General features: G+C 47.6%; 2 protein-coding genes across 2 annotated transcripts; both read right to left on the reverse strand.

Annotated features, from left to right (window-relative positions):
* Positions 1-595: 595 nt before the first annotated feature.
* LOC149338425 (uncharacterized) lies at positions 596-1,411 on the reverse strand. The gene is made up of 2 exons (XM_089550322.1): positions 876-1,411; positions 596-792 (listed from the first exon to the last, which is right to left on the reverse strand). The coding sequence occupies exon 1, from the start codon at positions 1,397-1,399 to the stop codon at positions 896-898; it is 504 nt and encodes a 167-aa protein (XP_089406448.1). The 5' UTR covers positions 1,400-1,411; the 3' UTR covers positions 596-792; positions 876-895.
* Positions 1,412-10,997: 9,586 nt separating this feature from the next.
* LOC149338426 (uncharacterized) lies at positions 10,998-14,764 on the reverse strand. Its single transcript, XM_089550741.1, has 6 exons — positions 14,625-14,764; positions 13,730-13,894; positions 13,042-13,144; positions 12,523-12,618; positions 11,986-12,127; positions 10,998-11,035 (listed from the first exon to the last, which is right to left on the reverse strand). Exons 1-6 carry the CDS (start codon positions 14,762-14,764, stop codon positions 10,998-11,000), a joined length of 684 nt encoding a protein of 227 aa, XP_089406867.1.
* Between the last annotated feature and the right edge of the window lie 6,312 nt (positions 14,765-21,076).

Genomic DNA, 21,076 nt, shown 5'->3' on the forward strand with positions numbered 1-21,076 from the left:
CTCGGCTTTAATTTACTGATTTCTGCGTTTACTTTCCTGCTAAAGATGTCGTCTGTAATGAGCTTATTATTTAATTTCCACATCTCCCAAGAAAACTGATTTCCTCGTTTCTTTGTCCCTATCCCACACTGCACTAAACAATGATCCGAAAATGATACCGGTACTACATTGTAGCTACTGCATTTTGAAATAACGTTCGGTGACACATAAATGCGATCTAGCCGTGCATGGCTTGACCGTTGAAAATGGGTGAGTCTCACACAACGCTCGCCTTCTAAACATTCGGCCACATCATCGAGGTTTCACGTGTCTATAATTTCTGAGAGTACTTCAGTGCTTCTGTCCCTAAATGCCCTTGCACTGGTTTTGTCACAGCCCCTCAGGACGCAATTGAAGTCACCCATTACGATCAGGCATTTCTCACAACTGAAGTGCTTTTGTACGCGTTGAAAAAACGCTGTCCTCTCATCCACCGCATTTGGGGCGTACACACAAATGATGCGCCAATATGTTTTGTGGTACAGGAGGTCAACCAAAACAAATCGACCCGAAGGACACGCCGTATATGCCTGAACCTCAAGTCCTGGTACATTCTTTACAAAGATGACACAACCCGCAGACGTTCCTACAGCGTGGGCGACAACTGCAAAAAACCTAGACGTGAAACGTCTCACCATGCTCCCGGTCTCCTCTTCCCCGTCAATTTTCGTTTCCTGCACTGCCAGGACGTCAATGTCGTGCTCAGTTAAAAGGCGGTACACCTGGCTCTGCTTCTTCTTACTTGCCAGTCCCCTGACATTAAGTGTACCGACTTTCATGGGGAACGCATGAGCCATTTTAATGCAGAAGAAAGAGGCCGGGAACATGGTGCTTACCCTTCACGTCTAGCGCTTGGCTAGACGACATCGTTGACACCGGAGCCATCCGGTGCTGGTGCCAGGCCTGGCAGCGGGGGCGGCTTGTCAAGGGCTCTCCTCTCCGTCGACACATTTGATCGTAGCCGGATGGACGACCGCCGTCCTTGGGTCGTTTTTGCCGGCGGCTCTTCGACGCTGGGGGCTTCCGCCTTGTCGTCTTCGGTTCCGGTCTGGGCGTGTGGCCGCTTCGCTGGGGCAGGGACGCCGGTCGTGCGGGCGCCGCTCTGGTCAAGGTTCTCCTCGGTCAGAGTCGCTGGCTCGGTTTCTTGGAGCGCTGGCACGCTTACTTCACCGCTCGACGCCTCCGTCTCCTTTCTAGTAGGTTCTGCCCCCTCAGGCTTGCGTCCGGCATCGCTGCGTCCGGCATCGGCTTGCTGCGTCCGGCATCGGCTTGCGTCCGGCATCGAAGAGCCCGTCGATCCTGCTTGCGTTTCGGGTTCCTCTATGCCTTTCGCAGATTCTTCAGCCTCGACTACATCCATCAGGAGTTCCGCAGAGTCGTCGTTCGACGCCCCACCCGTAGCCACCGCGTAAGTGCGGACACACTCATTATCCGCGTGGCCGTACCGCCTGCATTTCGTACAGCGGGGAACCTTGCATTCACGCCGCACGTGGCCTGTACCATGGCAGCGCAAGCACTGCATTGGACGCCCAGGCGCTACGACAAGAGCCAACTCTCCGGCGACACGTACCTGGTGTGGCAGGTCATCCACTTTCAAACCGGGCTTCAACTTCAGTAGGACCGTTCTTGTCGTTGAGCTCTTGTCATTGACGCCTTGTATCCGCCACCGCTCACGCGTAACGTCGGTCACTTTGCCAAACGCCGCGAATGCCGTCCGAATGTCGTCGTCGGCCACACCGTGAAGCATCCAGTGTAGCCGCAGCTTTACCTGCTGGTCTTCCGGGTCGATAATGAGGCAGCGGCGTTTCTTAACTTGCAGCTCGTTGAAGGCGAGCAACTTCTTTGCTGCCTCCGTGTTCCGCAGGGTAACCGCCCACACGTGGTTGATTTGGTACGCCCCCAACGCGACCACGTCGGGGAGCGTACCAGTCTCGGCCAGGGCGTCTCGGAAATCCTCGACCCGGAACGGCCTCGCTCGCACGTCGCCGTGAAGAAAAACGGTGTTGAAAACAACACGTCCTGTTGGCAGTGTCGGCAAAATAATCTGGTAATCCTTATCACCGCAGTCATCGATCCTGTTTCCGCGGCCGTCAAAGACCGCTATCGCTGCTCCGCTGGAGCCCATGACCCTGCGATTCGTTCAGCTCGGCTGCCGGAAGCAGAATGCTCCGCCATGCCAGCTCGATGGTTTGGAATGAACAAAGGCACGTCTAGTGAATACGGTGTCTTCGCTCACCCCTTATAAAAATTTCTATAGACAGTCCATAGACTGTCTATAGACTTTAGTCTATGAAGTCTATAGACTGTCTATAGACAAATTCTTTAGACTGGTCTATAGACAGTCTATAGATTTATGGCCATACACTTTTAGTAGACTTTTGTCTATAGACAGTCTATAGACAAATGTCTACTGAAAGTCTATAGGTCTATAGGAAGTCTATAGACACAGGTCTATAGACAGTCTATAGACGATCTATAGACTTATGGTCATACATTTCCTATAGAGCTGTCTATAGACCGTCTATAGACACTTGTCTATAGACGACCTATAGACTTATGGCCATAGACTTCCTGTAGATTACTGTCTATAGACAGTCTACAGACAAAAGTCTACTGGTCCAGTAGACATATGTCTATAGACTGTCTATAGACATTCCATAGGTGTGTGGCGTGGCAGTGCTATAGACCTCTGTCTACTAAACTATTAGTAGACCATTATCTATAGACTGCCTATAGACTGTCTACAATAATTGAAAAAGGTCACCAGACAAAGTTCACACATGAAACAGTCAATATACTTACAAATTTAGTTTATTTCCAAGCTATCCAGGCTGGGAATACGCAATACATGCACCATAAAAATGCACCACAGTAACATAAAAGTTGAAAGTAACAGTCCGGCTAGTTTCCTCAGAAGCATTCTTGTGGCCTGTTGTCTGCAGTAAATAATCCGGGCATGTTCACCTGTACACCACAAAGAAAAAAAATAATATAAGAGGAACTGAAAAAAAAAATTCCCATTCCATCTCTACACATGTGCTTTACAATGCAAGGCATATCCTGGCTATACCATTCTAGAAAGGCAGTCTTGAGCTTTTGGTTTGGTTTTATGGGGTTCAAAGACCCAAGGCGACACAGGCTACGAGACGCTGAAGTGAAAGGCTGGGGAATAATTTCGGTGACCTGTGCAGAGTACACAGGCCTTTAGCATCTTGCCTCTATTAAAATGCGACCGCCTAGGCCGGAATCGAACCTGCATCTTTCAGGTCGCCACGATAGCCACTGAGCTATCACGAGGGCTCAATCATTTCAGTAAATACACGACAGATTGTAAGTGTCGTCATAAAACATTGTAACAAAGACCCCTAATCCCTGGAGCACTCTAACTCTGAATCCAGTACTGAAACTGATTTCTGTATGGCAATACTGTTACAGCGAATACTGACCTCTTTATGGCAACCCTTTTACACTATTTGTAACAGAAGACTTCGAACAATTGTGCCACATATCTGCATTGACTCGCAAGGAGCTGTTAAGAATGCCACCTCCATAAAATACAGATTCAGTGTACCTTACACAGGGATCCAAAAAGGAGATATTGCAGCATTTATTCTTATAACCGCTATAGAAGAAGCGCTTCAGAATACCCTGCATGAATTAAGCCTGGTACACCCGGCCAAATTTTTAACTGGCTCGGGTGTTGCATCGCTAAATGCACCTTGTAAAAAAGGTGCCTTTCGGCTACACTGCTGGCATATTCATGCTGTAATTTAACGAGTGAAATGTCATTTCGTGGTTCCTTTTTGTTCATATAATGTTTGAGTGCAGTACTTGCGTGTTTAGATCAACGTTATCAGAAACATTCGTCTGCCACTACGAACAGCTGAAACAAGCGGCATACGCAGCAATGGATCTGGTCCATATGGCCTCATCCTCTGGGTAAAGTACCCCTCCTTTCATGGCGGACAAGTCGTTTACCCAGATTAGTGCAAATGCGCCACCAGAACCATGGCTGCGTACTCCGCTTGTTTCGGCTCTTCGTAGCGGCAGACGACGAATATTTCTGATAACTTTGACCTAAACATGCAAGTACTCCACTCAAACATTATATTAACAAAAAGAAACTATGAAATTCCATCTCACGCGTCAAATTACAACATGAATATGCCAGCAGTGTAGCCAAAAGGCACCTTTTTACAAGGTGCATTTAGCGATGCAACACCTAAGCCAGTTAAAGATTTGGCCCAGTGTACGTAAGCCGATACCCAAACGGGCACAAGCTATACAAAACCAGCAGGCAGAAGCAACCAGCTCACCACAGATTTGCACCTATAACTTGAAGCACAAAGACGGAACAGCATACTCATACATCTGCGCGCGCTCTTAGAAACAAGCGGGTTGCAGCGCTTCCATGCCGCGCTCATTATTCAGAAAACTAATACAGCACACAGAGGCTGCAGCTGCGCCGTTTCAAAAGCAGTCGCGAGATTGAGACAGCAAATTACTGTCACGATAAAATACCGTCTGAAATTCACTTAGTTTTTCCTTCAAGTGCAGCTCCAACAGCGCAGTAAAGAGGTGTTTCTTCCCTTAAGGCAGCCTAACCCAACGCTGTTAGAAAAATCAGCGAAAGCATTGAACGTGCTCAAAGTAGGAAGTATTTCAATGAAACAATTAACTCCTTCAACAGGCGCAGTTATAATAACACGAGAGCTTCATTTAATTTTAGGCGCGAATAAGCGGCGAGTCACATCGGCGCTTTCGTAACGTAGCAGTCTGAAATCAGAAACACATACTTTGCCTCTCGCGCAAACGGTATTCTAGAAATCTGTGCACGCGTGAGCGGGATTCATGAACGAACCACTCGGAACGAAATGTAAGCCACCTCTTGTCGAGCCGACCTTTACCCAGCTTTCAAAATGAAGTGCCCGCAAGCCAGCGGCGGCGGCCAACGGCTCTGATGACAGACACGGACGAATCCATACGTGTGCAATGAAGGGGAGATGGGATGGAGCTCGTGGGTTCTTCGCGGTGTTTGAGCACGCCGGCCATTCGCGCCGGCAACGAATTTTATTCACCCATCACACTACAAGCATTCCTCCAGCGCCGCTTGAATACAACTTTGAGAAACGTCTCGCCCTCCAGTCTATAGCGTTACAAGACACCTTTGCTGAAACGTCGGCGTCCACGACGCGCACCGAGTGAGCGTCCATACGTAGCAAGCAATGCACACCTCAAGAAGAACAGCACTCCATGGTCCGGACAGGCGATAACACAAAGATAAGAAAATAAATGTAATCCACCACTGAACGAGACTGTATGTAAGTACGTTTTCGGAGGTGCAAAGTAAATTGAGCTCACACGGCGCTAACTAACACACAGTTCCATTTCGGCCGTCATTCACAGGCTAAACGACATTTCTGGCCGCGCATCTACTTTGAAACACGGAAAATCTAGTAGACAGCTCGCGAGGAGCGGCGTATCAAGGGCATCGCACAGACTGCCTTTCCGAGCGTTAGTAAAGACAGCGGGACAGAGATGAGCGGCATTAGTCGAGAACCCGATGGCTTCCGCCTTAGAAACGAAGATAGGCGCACATAATCTGTTCTGCACACACAGCTCTGCTTAGAGTGGTTTAGGAGACCAAATGAATAAAATATAAACGTGTAGACTTACCGTAAGCGGACGATGAAGCTGGATTTTGAAGAAAACGCAATCCGCGAAACACACGCCAACGCCATTGATGCAGCCATGCACAGTGTCGTTTGCAGCCCGAATGATTTTCCGCCGTCTCGCGGTAAAATGGGTAAAACGTGAAACAGAAACCCATTTCACGGTTGTATCTTTATCGCTCGCACTCTTGCCGTGTGCAGCTTGATCTGATATCCAAGTCCACAGAAGGCAATTGGTTTATAAGCTTAAATTCTTCGCTTACCCTCTAAAAATCTTATTGTTTTCGTGAAAACAGAACCGAAATCTAACTTCGTGTCGGTATACGCGTCGCATCTCCCACCGAATAGTATGTGGTACAATTCTCAAGTAATAATTATAAGGTTGCATAGCATAACGTCTTTTTTGCGTGTGTTCGTGTTTAGAAAACTGATATGCGCAACATCAGCGTGTCATCGGCTCCAAAGCAACAGGTGCAAGGGTAGGAACGAAAAAATACTGGCTTTGTGATTGTTGCGTCGCAGCACTTATTCACGTGAATACGAACTGCAAAGGTAGAAATGGCAGATGTTAATCGCACAGAGGACCAGGCTCTTCGAGATTAATCTAAGATGTTTCTAAGAGATGGGCGCTTCCTTGAATTCTCACACCCGTATTTCCCCCTTTATTTTCAGGACGTTTTAAAGAGAAATGTACAACCGTTGATGAAATGTTTCTGATTTCAGCGCGTTGGACAGTAACGATCGAAAGATGGAATGGAATTGTGTAGAGCGATTCCTTTAAGGGAAAGCGTATTCGTTCGACGTAGTACAGTTTGCGGGCGCCCTTACTTCAAGAACGGCTGCGTTTCCTCGGCTTACTTGTTAGCACTAAATATCTAATTGTACTGACAATATACGTCACGGTATAACGAAAAGGAGCTTGTCAAGGCTCCTGTAAACAATATACAGGAGGGTGTTGTAATGGCCTTACGCAATACTTTTTAATTTTCGTAATAGCGAAGGAGGTGGGGGACTCCCGACATAGTTGCGGTCACTAGATGCAGGTCCCCTCAACATGCAGTGCAAAAAGAAATTGACATTGTTCTGGACTTAGTCGAAAGTCAGTGTATCGAACATTGTTAGATAAAATTACGATTGTTATAGACTGGTCTATAGGCAGTAGACTATCTATAGTGTACAGTCTATAGACGAAAGGAAATTGAGGTAGTTGTAGACTGTAGTCTATAGGGAGTCTATAGACCGTCTATAGACAAAAGGAAATTGAAGCAGCTATAGACCGTAGGCTATAGAGAGTCTATAGACCGTCTATAGACGAAAATAAATTGAGGCCGCTATAGACCTTGGTCTATAGAGAGTCTATAGACCGTCTATAGACGAAAGGCTATTGTGGCAGCTATAGACCTTAGTCTATAGACCGTCTATAGACGAAAGGAAATTGAAGCAGTTATAGACTTTAGTCTATACGCGCCGAGCACCGCCTATAGGGGCGCCACTGAAAGCCGCCTCGCGGCCGCCGCAGGAAACACAGACGGGGCACTTTCCCCGGCTTCCCCATTGAAGCAGCAAGCATGGCCGAAGTTCGCGCATGTGATTTGCCGTTTGTGCGGGTGCGTGAAGACTATTTCTGCGGAGACAGCCTCCGAAAAGGAAGTAAACTGTTTGAAAGCGGACATGTGTCCGACGTCGCAGCTGTATGGGACGACCCGATCCGCATTCGTGCAAAATGCTTGCCGCAAACAAGTGTCACGAAGCCCGGCTACGACGTGGAGCTGATCGTGAGTACATCGCCTCATTTTTTTGGTTTTAAATCAGTGTTTACACTTAAGCTATGTGTTTCCAGAAAGGTCTCATAAATCCACTTTATTTTTCTGCAACTGCGTGGTGCCTGCCTCGCACGCCTGATCGAGCGGCCAGCAATGAAGGCGAGCGCGACAGACGCTTCGGCGGTACGCTTGTAAACAGGCGAACATGCATAATGCTGATCGGCAGTGGTTTTCATCGCCTTTATTAAATTCTGCAACGCTGTGATGTGTCGTTGAATTAGCGACAAAGCATCACTTATAGCTACAAGTATGTTTGATGTAACGCTAGTTTGTGCGGAGCCCGCCTCACTGCACGCTGTCTCCTCTCGATCTGCGTTCTGAGAGTAGTAAAATTGTAAATTGTAGATTTCAAAGTCTCGAAGCGGCGCACGGGCTATGAGAGATGCTGTAGATGAGCTCTCTGCATTATGTGTGGATTATGTGAAGAAATGAGTATGGTAAACAGTAAACAATTGTTTTTGCAAGAGGTAGCTTCTTGTGTTGTCGGATTCTGTCTCCCGAAGCTGCTGCTCGCCTTGCTTTTTCGCGCTGCCTACGCGCGTAGGTCACATCACAAGCCGAGCTTGGTCGTAAAAATAACGCTTCATCGTATCGAGTAATTGCTGCCGCGCTGGCTCAGTGGTTGTGGCGCTCGGCTGCTGACTTGAAAAGGCGCTAGTTCTATCCTGTCCGCGGCGGTCGAAATTCGATGGAGGCGAAATTCTAGAGGCCCGTGTACTGTGCGATGCCAGTGCACGTTAAGGAACCCCAGGTGGTCGAAATTTCCGGAGCCCTTCACTACGGCGTCCCTCATAGCCAGAGTCGCTTTGGCACGTTAAATCCCCATAAACCATAGATTTGTTACTGACGAACTCAACCTGCAAGCAACGGGATTGTTTGATTTCGCGTAATTAGAGCCAACGCTCTAAGTTAACATGCTTTGATTCAAATTCAGCTTAAAATGTTTTTTTTTATTATTATTGACAGGTACCAGAACTTGCCCTCGAGGATGCAATGTGCACCTGCAAGGCAGGGAATGGAGGCCGCTGCAAGCATATAGCAGCAGTTGTGCACTATGTGAATTGCACACAAAACAACTCGTGTACAAGTGGCACAAGAAGCTGGGGAAAGCCGTCTGTTAAAAGTCTGGGCATTTATAAAAAAGGAGCCTGCCTGGACAGCTTCCTTGGACGAGCAGTGGAGCAAGTTGTTTCTTTGCCACCAGCTGCTCCACCTGTGCAGGATGCAACGGCAGTTGCTGCACTACTTGATGGACTGTGGGGTGAAGACTGCTCACTGGTTACAGCAATTGGCCACGAGCTCTCTGTGAGAGTGAGCGAAGAACCTGAAGAGCAAGTGGCAGCCCTTTCACCGAGACCAAGTGTCACTCGAGGCAATGTGCGCACTTCAGCACTGCACCGTTGTAGTGAACCATGGAGCAACACTGACAACGAAATGGAGTTTTACATGGGGCATGTAATGGCAACATGACAAGAAATTGCAGACATAGAAATGAAAACACGAGAACCCAAAAGGGATGTGAGCTTCTGGAAAAATATGCGTGCCACTCGCATTTCTGCTAGCAGCAAGGCACACACCATTCTCAGGTCCAGGCGGCAACCTGCTCAAGTGGCTGAAGGGCTTTTGAAAGAGAAAGGTCACCAGCTACAGCCTACGGTATTGCCTTAGAAGCGGAAGCAGTGACATTATTTGCCAGTGAGGCTGGCGCAGAGGTTCACAAGTGCGGCCTATCTGTAATGTTGGAGCAGCCATGGCTCTGCTGCACACCTGATGGAATTGCCTCTAAAGAATCAAAGGAATTTTTACTAGAGGTAAAATGCCCTTATACATGCAAAAACAAATCGATTGTGGACTTTGAGAAAAAGGTTTGCAATGTGCCATACTTGATGTTCAGTGGTGCAATACTGGAACTGAAGAAAACACACATGTATTTCACCCAAGTTCAAGTGTCGCTGTATGTGCTGGGACTCGAACTATGTTACTTGTATGTGTACTCCAAACATCAGCAAGTCACCGTGCAAGTTCCTGTAGACAAAGACTTTCTGTGCGCATCTATTCCCAAGCTTGAGAAATTCTATTTCTCACAGTTGCTGCCCGCTTTAGCAAGGGTAGCAAGCAATGGGGCATGTTAATTCGGACACAAAGAAGCATGCTTAGTGTCAAAGGTTTTATCATCACCTTTATTAAATAAACACATTTTCACAGTTCACATCAATGATTTCGTTTTTTTTTTCGTTACAAGCAAGAAATACAGGGTTCATGCTGCTTTTCAGCCATGAAATTCAAGGATCTTCAAGGACTTCCAAGGACCCCCGACTATTTCTTTCAAGGACTTAGCAACACAGCATTTTATTAAAGAAACATTTCTTACATCTCATGTATCTAGCAATTATTGCACAAGAGACTTTTAACGTAACAAATAAACCTCTCTTGAGGGCCGTTTACCAATAAAGAGTTGCTAGTAAGAGCGGCAACTGCGATAAAAACAAATTTCTGCCGTTTCTACCCGCAGCTGTACCTCACATCTGTCCCGCGTCTGCAAGCTTCGCTGTTGAAAATGTCGTGGAACTTGACCACACCTTTATTTTATTATAAGCTGATGAATTTGACATCTAGCCTTATGAAAAGCACACCTTTCACTCAGCTCTGGCCACTTTAGACGTGCCGTTGGCTGCGGTTTCAGTGCGAAACAGGCTAGGCGTACCAACGACTACGGCAGCCAAGCAGTAGCGTAGTCCATCGCCAGACGTGCCTGCGCACGGCATCATTTTGAAAAGATTGGCACCTGAGCCAGCATGCTCAGTCTTTGCTCGAAATCATTCTAATAACAAAGCTGTTTTGACTGTTCTGGTGCGAACTTTATGCATGTATAGCGAGCTAATCTGTGCTTGATCACTGTTGCCTGCATGAAGGAATACTCCCTGCATGGAGGCGCAGCTGTGAATGACGCCGAAGGCACTATAACTTCGCTTTTTTACGGTGGACAAATTTTTCACAATGGCTTTAGGTGCATCCTGCGTTGCGTTAGCGGAGCGACGCACGTGTGCCTGCTGTGTGCTCGTGAACTGCTTATGTCGCATGTGTAGGCTCCCTACGCTTACGCCGCACCAGGTTCCTGCCCGAACCACATTCAGATTGTGTCTCTTTTCGCTTTGTGCCCAAACCTTGCTCTTGGGGCAGGTTACGGGGTGACGGAAGCCATGTGTGGCGTCGGGCGGAGACAGTGGGGCTTCATCTGCATTTACGCAGAGCTCTTGCCGAAGGGACGGTGATCAAAGCCACAGAGGTGCAGTTCCAGTAAAGTTATCTCCAAAGGGTTAATTTGTGAAAAAAAAAATAAAATTTAAAGGATACTAGCATTTTTTAACGGCCGTCTCCCTCATCACACCAAAATTCAAGGGTTTTCAAGGACCCCATGAAAATTCCTGAACTCTCAAGGCCCTTAAAAACACTTCTTCCAAATTCAAGGGTTTTCAAGGTTTTCAAGGACCCGCATGGACCCTGGAAATATGTGTTCAATTCCTTGTCTCAATATGATACATGCACTGCATTGATGACCCATAAAGTTGCCATCTATGGCTGCTCTTTTGGCTTAATAATTGGCTTCTGAAGATTTGTGAGCACACCACACATGTCAATTATTTTTGCAGCATGTGGAACCAAGTCTGCCGAGAGTTTCTCAGAAAGTATGCGATAAATCTTCATTCTTTGGATACATCGCTCAACATGTATCCTAGCAGTCGCAACCTTGTAAGTTTCAAAAACTTCTTCTCTAGTAAATGGTTCATTAGGACGGGCAAACACTGGCATATGAAATTTAACACCACGGTCTGCCAGCTGACTTCTTATTTGCGGAAACCCCTTGTCGGCCAAGACAATGTCACCTGGGTTCAAAAGATGTAATATTCCACTATCTCTTGTGATTAAGGAATCTGTGGCACGGCCACCATAAGGTCTAGACAGAAAGCTAATTATTCCACTTGGCGTGATGCCAACAAGAAACTTCACTGTATAGCAGCCTTTGTAACTAGAAAACATGAGAACTTTTTCATGCACTGTAGTTGGCGCAGAGCAAGGGACCTCAGTGCAATCAATTATGACTCGACACTGGCTGTAGTGTGGCTTGAAGCAGTCTGGCATCATAAGTTCATTTGTTGCCTTTGAGGGCCAATATATGAGGGGTCGCATTTTCTGGTGTAGAATATTCAGGACGAGAAAGAAATGACGGGAACATGTTGTTCGATGAATACTAAAAAAGACTGCTAGAGCTGAGTATGATAAATTTAACTTAATCTTCATTAAAAACAGTAAAAGCTTGTTTGATGCGCTCACAACTTCAGCATGCCGTTGAGGATTCACAGAAGCAAGCAGGATATTTTGCAGCTTGTCAAATACTGGAATAGAGACGCCAGCAATGGAAGTCAGAACTTCTGCCCTTTTTGGGGGCTTACAAGCTGCCACACTCTGGTACCCAGTGAAGCCAGAAGTAGGCACTGTGTCAACCACATTCATTGGGTCACAGGCAGAGTCCCTAGTTTCGAAAGATGTGCCTGATGCTGCATCCCTGCAGCTTTTCTTCCAAGGAAGCACAGCCTGTTAGAAACAGATGAAAATTAGTTTTCAGTGCTGCTTGCGTGCATGTTCCAAATACCAAGAACAATAAAATAAAAAGGGGGTACTTGTTTTTGTGAGAAATGTGCAATTAAACAGGATTTACTTTAAAAACCATATAATAGAGGACAGCGAAAGACAGGAAAAAGAGATAATAGAATTTAGCAAACTATATTTTATTTTGCTTGGTGTATCATGCATGCACTCCACTGGCACAAGCAAATGAAGCTATAAATATGCTACCACAATGTAAACGAAGCTGTTGGTTGGTCCAATTGCTCCGTATATATGCTCTTTTGTCCATGCACGGTGTGCACGGGAGGGAGAGGAAAATGCATCAAGCACATTAGTTGCAGTGGCAGATAAATGGCACTTACCTGTGTCTCAGCATCGCATCCTGTCATACAGCATAAAAAAATACTTGGCAAGTCACTGCTTGAAGCCCATGTGCAAGGGTCTGTTTGTGTTTCCACCTGCGCAAATATACGAGCGTAGTGTAAGCTGCCACACAATTATACCTTTCCTGCTACTTGCACTCAAAAGTGCAATGCAGTGAAACCAAGCTTCACATCGTCAAAATAAACTGAGACAGAGAGAAAATATCTGGCTGCTCCGCCCCTCACAAACTGCCTCATACTCTGTCTATGAGCTCCATTCTGTTCTGGCCTGTCCTAGCTGCCTTGAACCCTACACAACCCTTTAAAGCAGGCTGGATACTGAGAAATATTGATAGGTATATAGCCGTGGGTTACGATGATCAGCATGGGTGAAACACTTTCCTTGAGGAAGGAATGCCAATTAATATTAGAATAATATATATAGACAGCATGCCTCCCCTTTTTTTAATTTGCTGAAAACAAAAGATTGCTTGTAAGAGTTGGGGCAGTGATACATACGCTCCTCTTTGTGAGCTCCAAACCACTGTGTGCAGAGCATTCTTCCTCCGGAAGGTCGGCTGGAGCAGGATCACTGGTTGTTTGCAGCTCACGTGACCGCAACCTGCAGTTGGTATATTGGATTCAAGGTGTAGGTGCCCCTTACTAAGGGTTTTTTATATAAGCAAGCAGCTAATTAGCCATGACAAACCTGCAAATTTGGCATGCTATTAAGCACACTTCGAGAAATTTCAGTGTGTACCTTTGTCCGTACTGACAATGAGCCGCAACGTAGTTAATGTTGCCCCTTTGTTTCACTCTTCATCTCGACTTACAAGAAACCTCACATATGGTAATTTTTGATTTTGGGGATATTAGACTGGTGTCAAGCGTTCTCAAGTGGACCAAACAAATTTATAAACCATTATCAGTAGAGCCACGGCAGCCTGTGCGAAGCATTCAGTGACACAAGTAAACAAATGCAAAGCAGCTGAGTAAAGACTGGAGACCCTGCCAGCCTGATTGCTCACCTCTTTATGAGCCAGCTGTGGTTCAATAAGCTCAAATTAAATTAAAAGGCTGGCACCACAGAACTTTTGCCTCGTCTGTCATCATGCGAGAAGTTTCACAACATTATGTCATGTAATTACCTGACTAGCATTACCAAGGTTGAAATGAAAAGCAGCAAGGCAACCAGAAAGCGAATTACCTTTGGTACCTCTCAGATGACCCTGGGTTCGAGCATCTGTAAGCAGTTGGAAATACTGTAGGTAGGTATGATGGGCTCCTCGGGTCATTTGATTTTTCGCCATTCACGAAATGCTGGCTGCAGAGCCTGCTGTTTTTGGTAGGCTCCCAAGGGCTCCCATCTTTGCTAAATTCGAAAGAAAGCAAAGCAAACGTGCGTCAACAAATAAGCTGTAAGAAGTGTTAGTCAAAAACGAATACAGGCGATTATATATTTAAAACTGTCCACGAACTTGCAACCAGCTGCTTTCCGATTACATACGAACAAATGCAAAGATAAAGCAAGGTGGCCTGAAGTAAGAGCCACAATCATGACATATTTTCCGCGTAAGAATCAAACCACCACAACACTGTTACACAGCACAAATATGCTGAATTCATGCCAGCTATAAACCGCAATATTTGCGCAGATACGAAAGCCGCAGCATGCCAATTCCGCAAATACACGCAGCGAATGATATTCCGTAACAAAGCGAAAATTTGAGCCAGCTGTGCAAAATCCAGAGCGAGTAGTATGCACACAGTAGCAACGCTTCATAGCTTGCGCGTCGCTAAACACACAGGTGCATAATGAGTTCGGAAACGATCTAGAGCCACGCGTGAAACATCATGCGATTCGTGCTGCGTTCGCTGTGATGAAAAGCGCCGTGCACAAGACGCGCCATAAACGATCAGTTGAGCCACGTGAAAAAGCGAGCAACTTTCTTTCGCATACAACTATGAAAGCAGCAATCAAAATGAACTGGTGATGCTTGACAGGGCATACATAATGGCACCATTAACATTTCATACCCGCACCGTGAAAGCGCTGCAGTAAATATTACAAAAGCAACGAGACGCGAGTAGCTAGCACTCACTTTTTTCTCCGGACGGCGACGATCCACTGTTTTCTTCGCTCCTGTTCGTAAGGGCGGCCAGGAAACTTGTAGAAGCGCGTTCCCGGGGAGCTTTTGTAGCTGTTCGAGCACCCCACTACGCAACAGTTGTTTTTAGACATGGTCCAGGCTCTAAGAGAAGCATATGCACCGAACGAACGCGATTTTCATGCGCCAGAACCTCGACTGCGTAAAAACGAGACGAGAAAGGCCCGGCGGAAGCCCCGCTTCTGTTTCGTGACGCCGCCGACAGGCGGCGCAACCTCTGCAATGCTCAGAGCGTATAGAGAGTCTATAAACAAAAGAAAATTGAGGCAGCTATAGACCTTAGTCTATAGCGAGTCTATAGACCGTCTTTAGACGAAAGGAAATTGAAGCAGTTATAGACTTTAGTCTATAGACAGTCTATAGACAAAAGGAAATTGAGGCGGCTATAGACCTTAGGCTATAGCGAGTCTATAGACCGTCTATAGACAAAAGGAAATTGAAGCAGTTATAGACTTTAGTCTATAGACAGTCTATAGACAAAAGGAAATTGAGGCGGCTATAGACCTTAGGCTATAGCGAGTCTATAGACCGTCTATAGATGAAAGGAAATGGAGGTAGTTATAGACTTTAGTCTATAAAGTGTCTATAGACAGTCTATAGACAAAAGGAAATTGAGACAGCTATAGACTTCAGTCTATAAAGTGTCTATAGACAGTCTATAGACAAAAGGAAATTGAGACAGCTATATACCTTAGTCTATAGAGAGTCTATAGACGAAAGGAAATTGAGGCAGCTATAGACCTTAGTCTATAGAGGGTCTATAGACAGTCTATAGACAAAAGGAAATTGAAGCAGCTATAGACTTTAGTCCATAGATTTTCTATAGACTGTCTATAGACAAAAGGAAAAGTCTATAGGATGGCTATAGAGTCTATAGAAAGTCTATAGACCATTTTTATAAGGGACTGCCATCCTCCTCCTTTCCCTTCCGGCGAGGTTTAGGTGTCCACCGAGATATGAGAGAGAAATACATTTCCTTTCCTCAAAAACCAATTTACCGACGAGCGAGGCGTAGAACCGAATGGGCGATGGCGTTCTATGGACTCCCTGGCAGCGTTGCAAGACGCTCTCGCGTTCCACACATCAGTGACCACACTTTAGGTCAAAAAAGTGCACCCCCCCCTTCCCTGAATTTTGACGGGTGTCCACCGAGATATGTGAGACAGTTACTGCGTAATTTTCTTTCCTCAAATACAATTTTCATTTTCTTCATTACGGGCCATCTTCGTCTTTCTTCTTTCACTCCCACTTCCTCCGTTCCTCTACGGTGCGGTTCAGGTGTCCACCGAGATGACAGGATCTACTGCGCCATTTCCTTTCCTCAAAAACCGTTGCGTTGAAACGGCAAGGCATCGCGCCGAACGGGTGGTGGCGTTCCGTGGACTCCCTGGCAGCGCTACAACACGCTGTCGCGTTCCACTCCTAAAGGCGAAGCTTCACCTTAATTAGCAGTTAATTAGTATTTAGGCATTAATCAGTAATTAACCATTAATTAGTGATTTGTCATCACTTAGTAATTAGTACTCAATTACATGTGACGCCACCAGTGCCACCAGAAGCACTGAAAGTGGTGCGGAAAACGCTTTCGCCTCTACGCACTTTACACAGTCAAAGTGCCCCCTGAATTTTTTTGAGCCCGTTGCCACTGGCGCATTCAGAAAGGAAGCTGGGGCCTATTTCTCTAGGAGGGGTGATGACGTCATTTGCGGGCGCTATTTCGGCGGCGGGATTTTGATGACGGTGGGGTTTTCGGACCATTAGGTCTCGCTTTAATAGCAAACCAAAAAAAATTACCGACGATTACGTTACTTCCTAATGCGAAATTTGAGCACAGCAAATAAGCTGTTTCACCTTTTCGATAGATTGAGGCAAAGAAATCGAGCAGCACATGTATGCGCTATCACAGAATTTTTTTTTATTTTTCACACGTATTCCTTTAACAAAAACTCCACTAACAGTTCTTGACAGTCATGAAGGAAGCTTTGTGGTCGTAGAAATAGACTGATATATGTTCGACTTGGTACACCAATGCTTGATTCTCAAAGACGAGATCTATACAAGTGCCTCGCGAGGTTGTCACAGCCGTGGGACGCGTTACGAGCGAGAGGAACGGGATGTTCTCCCGCATAAGTGTTAGGAAATTGCTGTTTGTGTTTATGTCAACATTAAAGTCCCCCACTACTAACATCGGTGTGGATCGATGGACGGTTAATGCGAGTTGCAGGAAGTGCACGACGTCTTTCGTGAGTGCGGTAGGGGCGAAGTAGGCAGCTACTACCAGCAAGCCGTTGGGCAACTTTGCGGCGCACAGTTCGCCAACTTCATGTGACGTGCCAAACAACGCCGCCGATGCCGACACAAACAAAAATTAGGAGTCACTTTGGCGACTAAAGTGGTGCAAGGCGAAAGCCTTAGTACAGCATTCTGTCACGAATGTGGTTGTGAATGATGAATCAAGTGCTGCCAGCGAATGACGCGTCCATTGGCTGTCTGCGTGTGTTACTGATGTGTGGTTAACATGTTAAGCTTCGCCTGTGTAAGGAGATAGCGCCACCCAGCGGCGTTCGTGAGGAGAAGACAAAGCACGAGGAGCGCGTGCGGAGGGGAACGCGGGGCAGGTCGAAGAGGATTACGGGGCAGAGGAGAGAAGAGCGCGGTGGGCGACGGACGTGGACGAGTTCTGCTGGCTCCTCGAGTTCCGGGCTTGGGCCTTAGCCGCAGACGTCCGAGCCACCAGACCTGGACATCCATCGTCGAGAGCCTCAACCATCAGGCCCAGGCGCCACTCTTCTCCGTCCATCCGTCAGCTGCTCCACACAGGCCGCTTCTGGCGCCTACGTGACTTTTCCGGGATTCCAGACCTGGAAACCGTGCCGGGAGCCCACAGACGCCGACGCTGCGGTAGCGTCGCATCAACATCGGAACGCCCAGACACTCCCTGACTGCCCGACAACCAGCCAGTCCTCCCCGCTCGTTGCTCGAATAAGACAAGTAGTGTGACTTTCCTCTTTGACTTTCTTTTTTCCGCATTTGTCGTAAGCACTTTGTTCTGTTCCCCCGTGTGTTTTTCCCGTGTGTTGCTGCCCTGTTCTCTTGTTCCTTTCCTTTTTTCTCGCTCATACTGAAATTGGTTTCCTTTCCGATAAAAAGCCGCCTCGTTTATTGTTTGTACTTTTGTGTTTGTTTAAAATAAGACCTGCAATCTCACAGAGTCCTCACAAATTTGGCGTCCACTACGACAGGACGAGGTCGGTTTTTATTTATTTGCCTGTTGTGTTAATTTAGGAACAATATGAGCGCTTCAGATTTGGTTGCTTTAGGCGAGCGCATGGGCTTGTGCGGCGCGGAGTTACGAGCGTGGGTGGAGGACGAGCTTCGTAAGGCACGGGAAGAGAGAGCCGCGGAGCGTGAAGCTGCGAAGCAGAAATTGGAATTAGAGGCACGGAATTTATAGACGGAGCGTGAAGCTTCTAAGCAGAAATTGGAATTAGAGGCACGGAATTTAGAGACGGAGAAACAGAAATTGGAGTTAGAGGCGCGGAACTTGCAGCTACAAATAAGGCTCATGGAGGGTGGCGCAAATCCTCCAAGTGACGGTGGAGAGCGTAGCGTCGCACCGGCCAGCTCCATTAACCCGCACGCACTCATACCACAGTTCAATGAAGCGCGGGATGACCTCGATGCCTACTTAAAGAGGTTTGAACATGTGGCCACGGGGCAGGGTTGGCCAAAAGAAAAGTGGGCAACGGCGTTGAGCTTGTGCCTTGGTGGCGAAGCACTTAGGGTCTTCGGTCGGCTATCGCCTGAGGATTCCGTGGATTATGACAAAGCGAAGCTTGCCTTGCTTCAGAGGTTTAGGTTCACCGCGGAAGGATACCGAGAGAAGTTTCGCCAGAGCAAGCCCCAGGATGGAGAAACGGCCTCGCAATATGCTGCCAGGTTGTTTAGCTTCTTTGACTGTTGGGTCGAGATGCGGGGAGAAGGCCGCACTTTTGAGGTGGTTCGCGAGATGGTCGTGAGCGAACAATTTCTGGACAACTGTCATTCTCGTTTAGCCCTTTTCTTACGTGAGCGGGAGGGCAAGACAGTTCCTAAGCTGGCGGAGGCTGCCGATCATTTTCTCGAGGCACAGCGGCAAAATAACTTGTTGTTCTTTAAAGAGGAGGGTGAGCACACGATAGTTAAAGCCAAGGACGAGGTTTCACGTTCACAATCCCGCCTTCGATGTTTTCTTTGCGAGAAGACTGGGCACAAGGCGTCGGATTGTCGGACGAAGCCGAAGCAATTGTATTGCACCTGGTGCCGCGAGGTCGGACATGATGCCCAGTCGTGCAAAGCTAAGAGGCCAGGAGACCGTGAGGAGTCCTCCTGTTGCATGACACCTCGATACTCACATCCCGATAACCCTGCAGAGGTAACGCGCGTAGAGGGCCAGTTGGGGGAGATGGTCTGTCCTTCCAACCCGGTGGAAACTGCTATGCCCGTGGCGCACGGTGAGGTGTTCGGCCAGCATGGTTCGGTATTACGGGATACGGGCAGCACCGGTATTGTTGTGCGTGAGTCTCTTGTACCGCCAGCGGCACTAACAGGGAAAAAGGCTACATTATTCTTGGCCAATGGGACCCGTGTAGAAGTTCCGGAAGCGGAGGTGGTGATTTCTTCTCCATACTTCTCGAGTAAGGCCATCGCGCGCTGCTTGTCTACACCCTTATACGACATTATAATAGGCAATGTCCCCGGGGCTAAACCTCCATTCCCGGTTGACCCGCCAGTTCTCACTGATCAGGCAGTTTCCCTTGCCATGGCGGGTGCGGTCGATGTTCCTTCCCTTATGGTGACAGCAAAGGTTTCAGAGAGTAGTAAAAGCCCCACTCTGAACACACTCCACTTGTCACGGCCGGAGTTTCGCCTCAAACAGGAAGAAGACCCGACCTTAGAGGGGTGTCGCAGGAAGTTGGGGCAAATATTTCATGGCAAGGGACAGACCGCCCACTCCTTTGATACAGATGACGGGGTTCTTTTCCGGTCGTACCAAGTGTGTCCCGGCCAAGTCGTTGAGCAAGCGGTGGTACCGAAGGGCTTACGCACGCAAGTTCTTAAGTTGGCGCATAAGAGTGCATTATCCGGCCATGATGGAATACGGCAAACAATAGCTAGGGTGCTCAGTGTGTTTTACTGGCCCGGTGTACAGGCTGACATTAAGAGTTATGTCAGATCGTGTGATATGTGTCAGCAAACTGTGTTGAAGGCAAGGGAGAACAGAGTGAATAACATCGTAGGACGGGAACATGTAAAATCATGGTGGAAACCGAGGTCGGTTTGGAGAAAACGGTTTCACAAAGGAAAACGGAAGTACTAGCCGAAAAAGTTCTCGCGACGGTGAAGTGGTTTGATGTGAACAATGGAATACGGAAGAATGTAGCCCACACCTGTTGTTGGAATTGTTTTTGTTTGTTCATGTTTGTTTCTGAGTGTCGGCTATCTACTTTTTATGCCTTCCGTGTTTCTTCGCCCTCTATGGACGCTTTACGTTGACTTTCCATGTGCTCTCTGTGCTGTGTGTGCGAAGGTCTGAGAACGCTTCGAACATTGACGACCGTCGTATTGTGTGTGGTGTGTAGTGTGCGCGCTGTGGTGCGGTGTTCTGTGTTGCGATCGTCGAACGCGTCTGGTGTCGCTCTCCTGAAGTTGAGTTCTTTCCCTTGGAAAAAACTTCCGAAGAGGGGGCCTTCTGTATGGAGATAGCGCCACCCAGCGGCGTTCGTGAGGAGAAGACAAAGCACGAGGAGCGCGTGCGGAGGGGAATGCGGGGCAGGTCGAAGAGGATTACGGGGCAGAGGAGAGAAGAGCGCGGTGGGCGACGGACGTGGACGAGTTCTGCTGGCTCCCCGAGTTCCGGGCTTGGACCTTAGCCGCAGACGTCCGGGCCACCAGACCTGGACATCCATCGTCGAGAGCCTCAACCACCAGGCCCAGGCGCCACTCTTCTCCGTCCATCCGTCAGCTGCTCCACACAGGCCGCTTCTGGCGCCTACGTGACTTTTCCGGGATTCCAGACCTGGAAACCGTGCCGGGAGCCCACAGACGCCGACGCTGCGGTAGCGTCGCATCAACATCGGAACGCCCAGAGACTCCCTGACTGCCCGACAACCAGCCAGTCCTCCCCGCTCGTTGCTCGAATAAGACAAGTAGTGTGACTTTCCTCTTTGACTTTCTTTTTTCCGCATTTGTCGTAAGCACTTTGTTCTGTTCCCCCGTGTGTTTTTCCCGTGTGTTGCTGCCCTGCTCTCTTGTTCCTTTCCATTTTTCTCGCTCATATTGAAATTGGTTTCCTTTCCGATAAAAAGCCGCCTCGTTTATTGTTTGTACTTTTGTGTTTGTTTAAA

The sequence above is a fragment of the Amblyomma mixtum genome, chromosome 6 (assembly GCF_055824585.1).
Source record: "Amblyomma mixtum isolate Tamu chromosome 6, ASM5582458v1, whole genome shotgun sequence".
NCBI lineage: Eukaryota > Metazoa > Arthropoda > Arachnida > Ixodida > Ixodidae > Amblyomma > Amblyomma mixtum.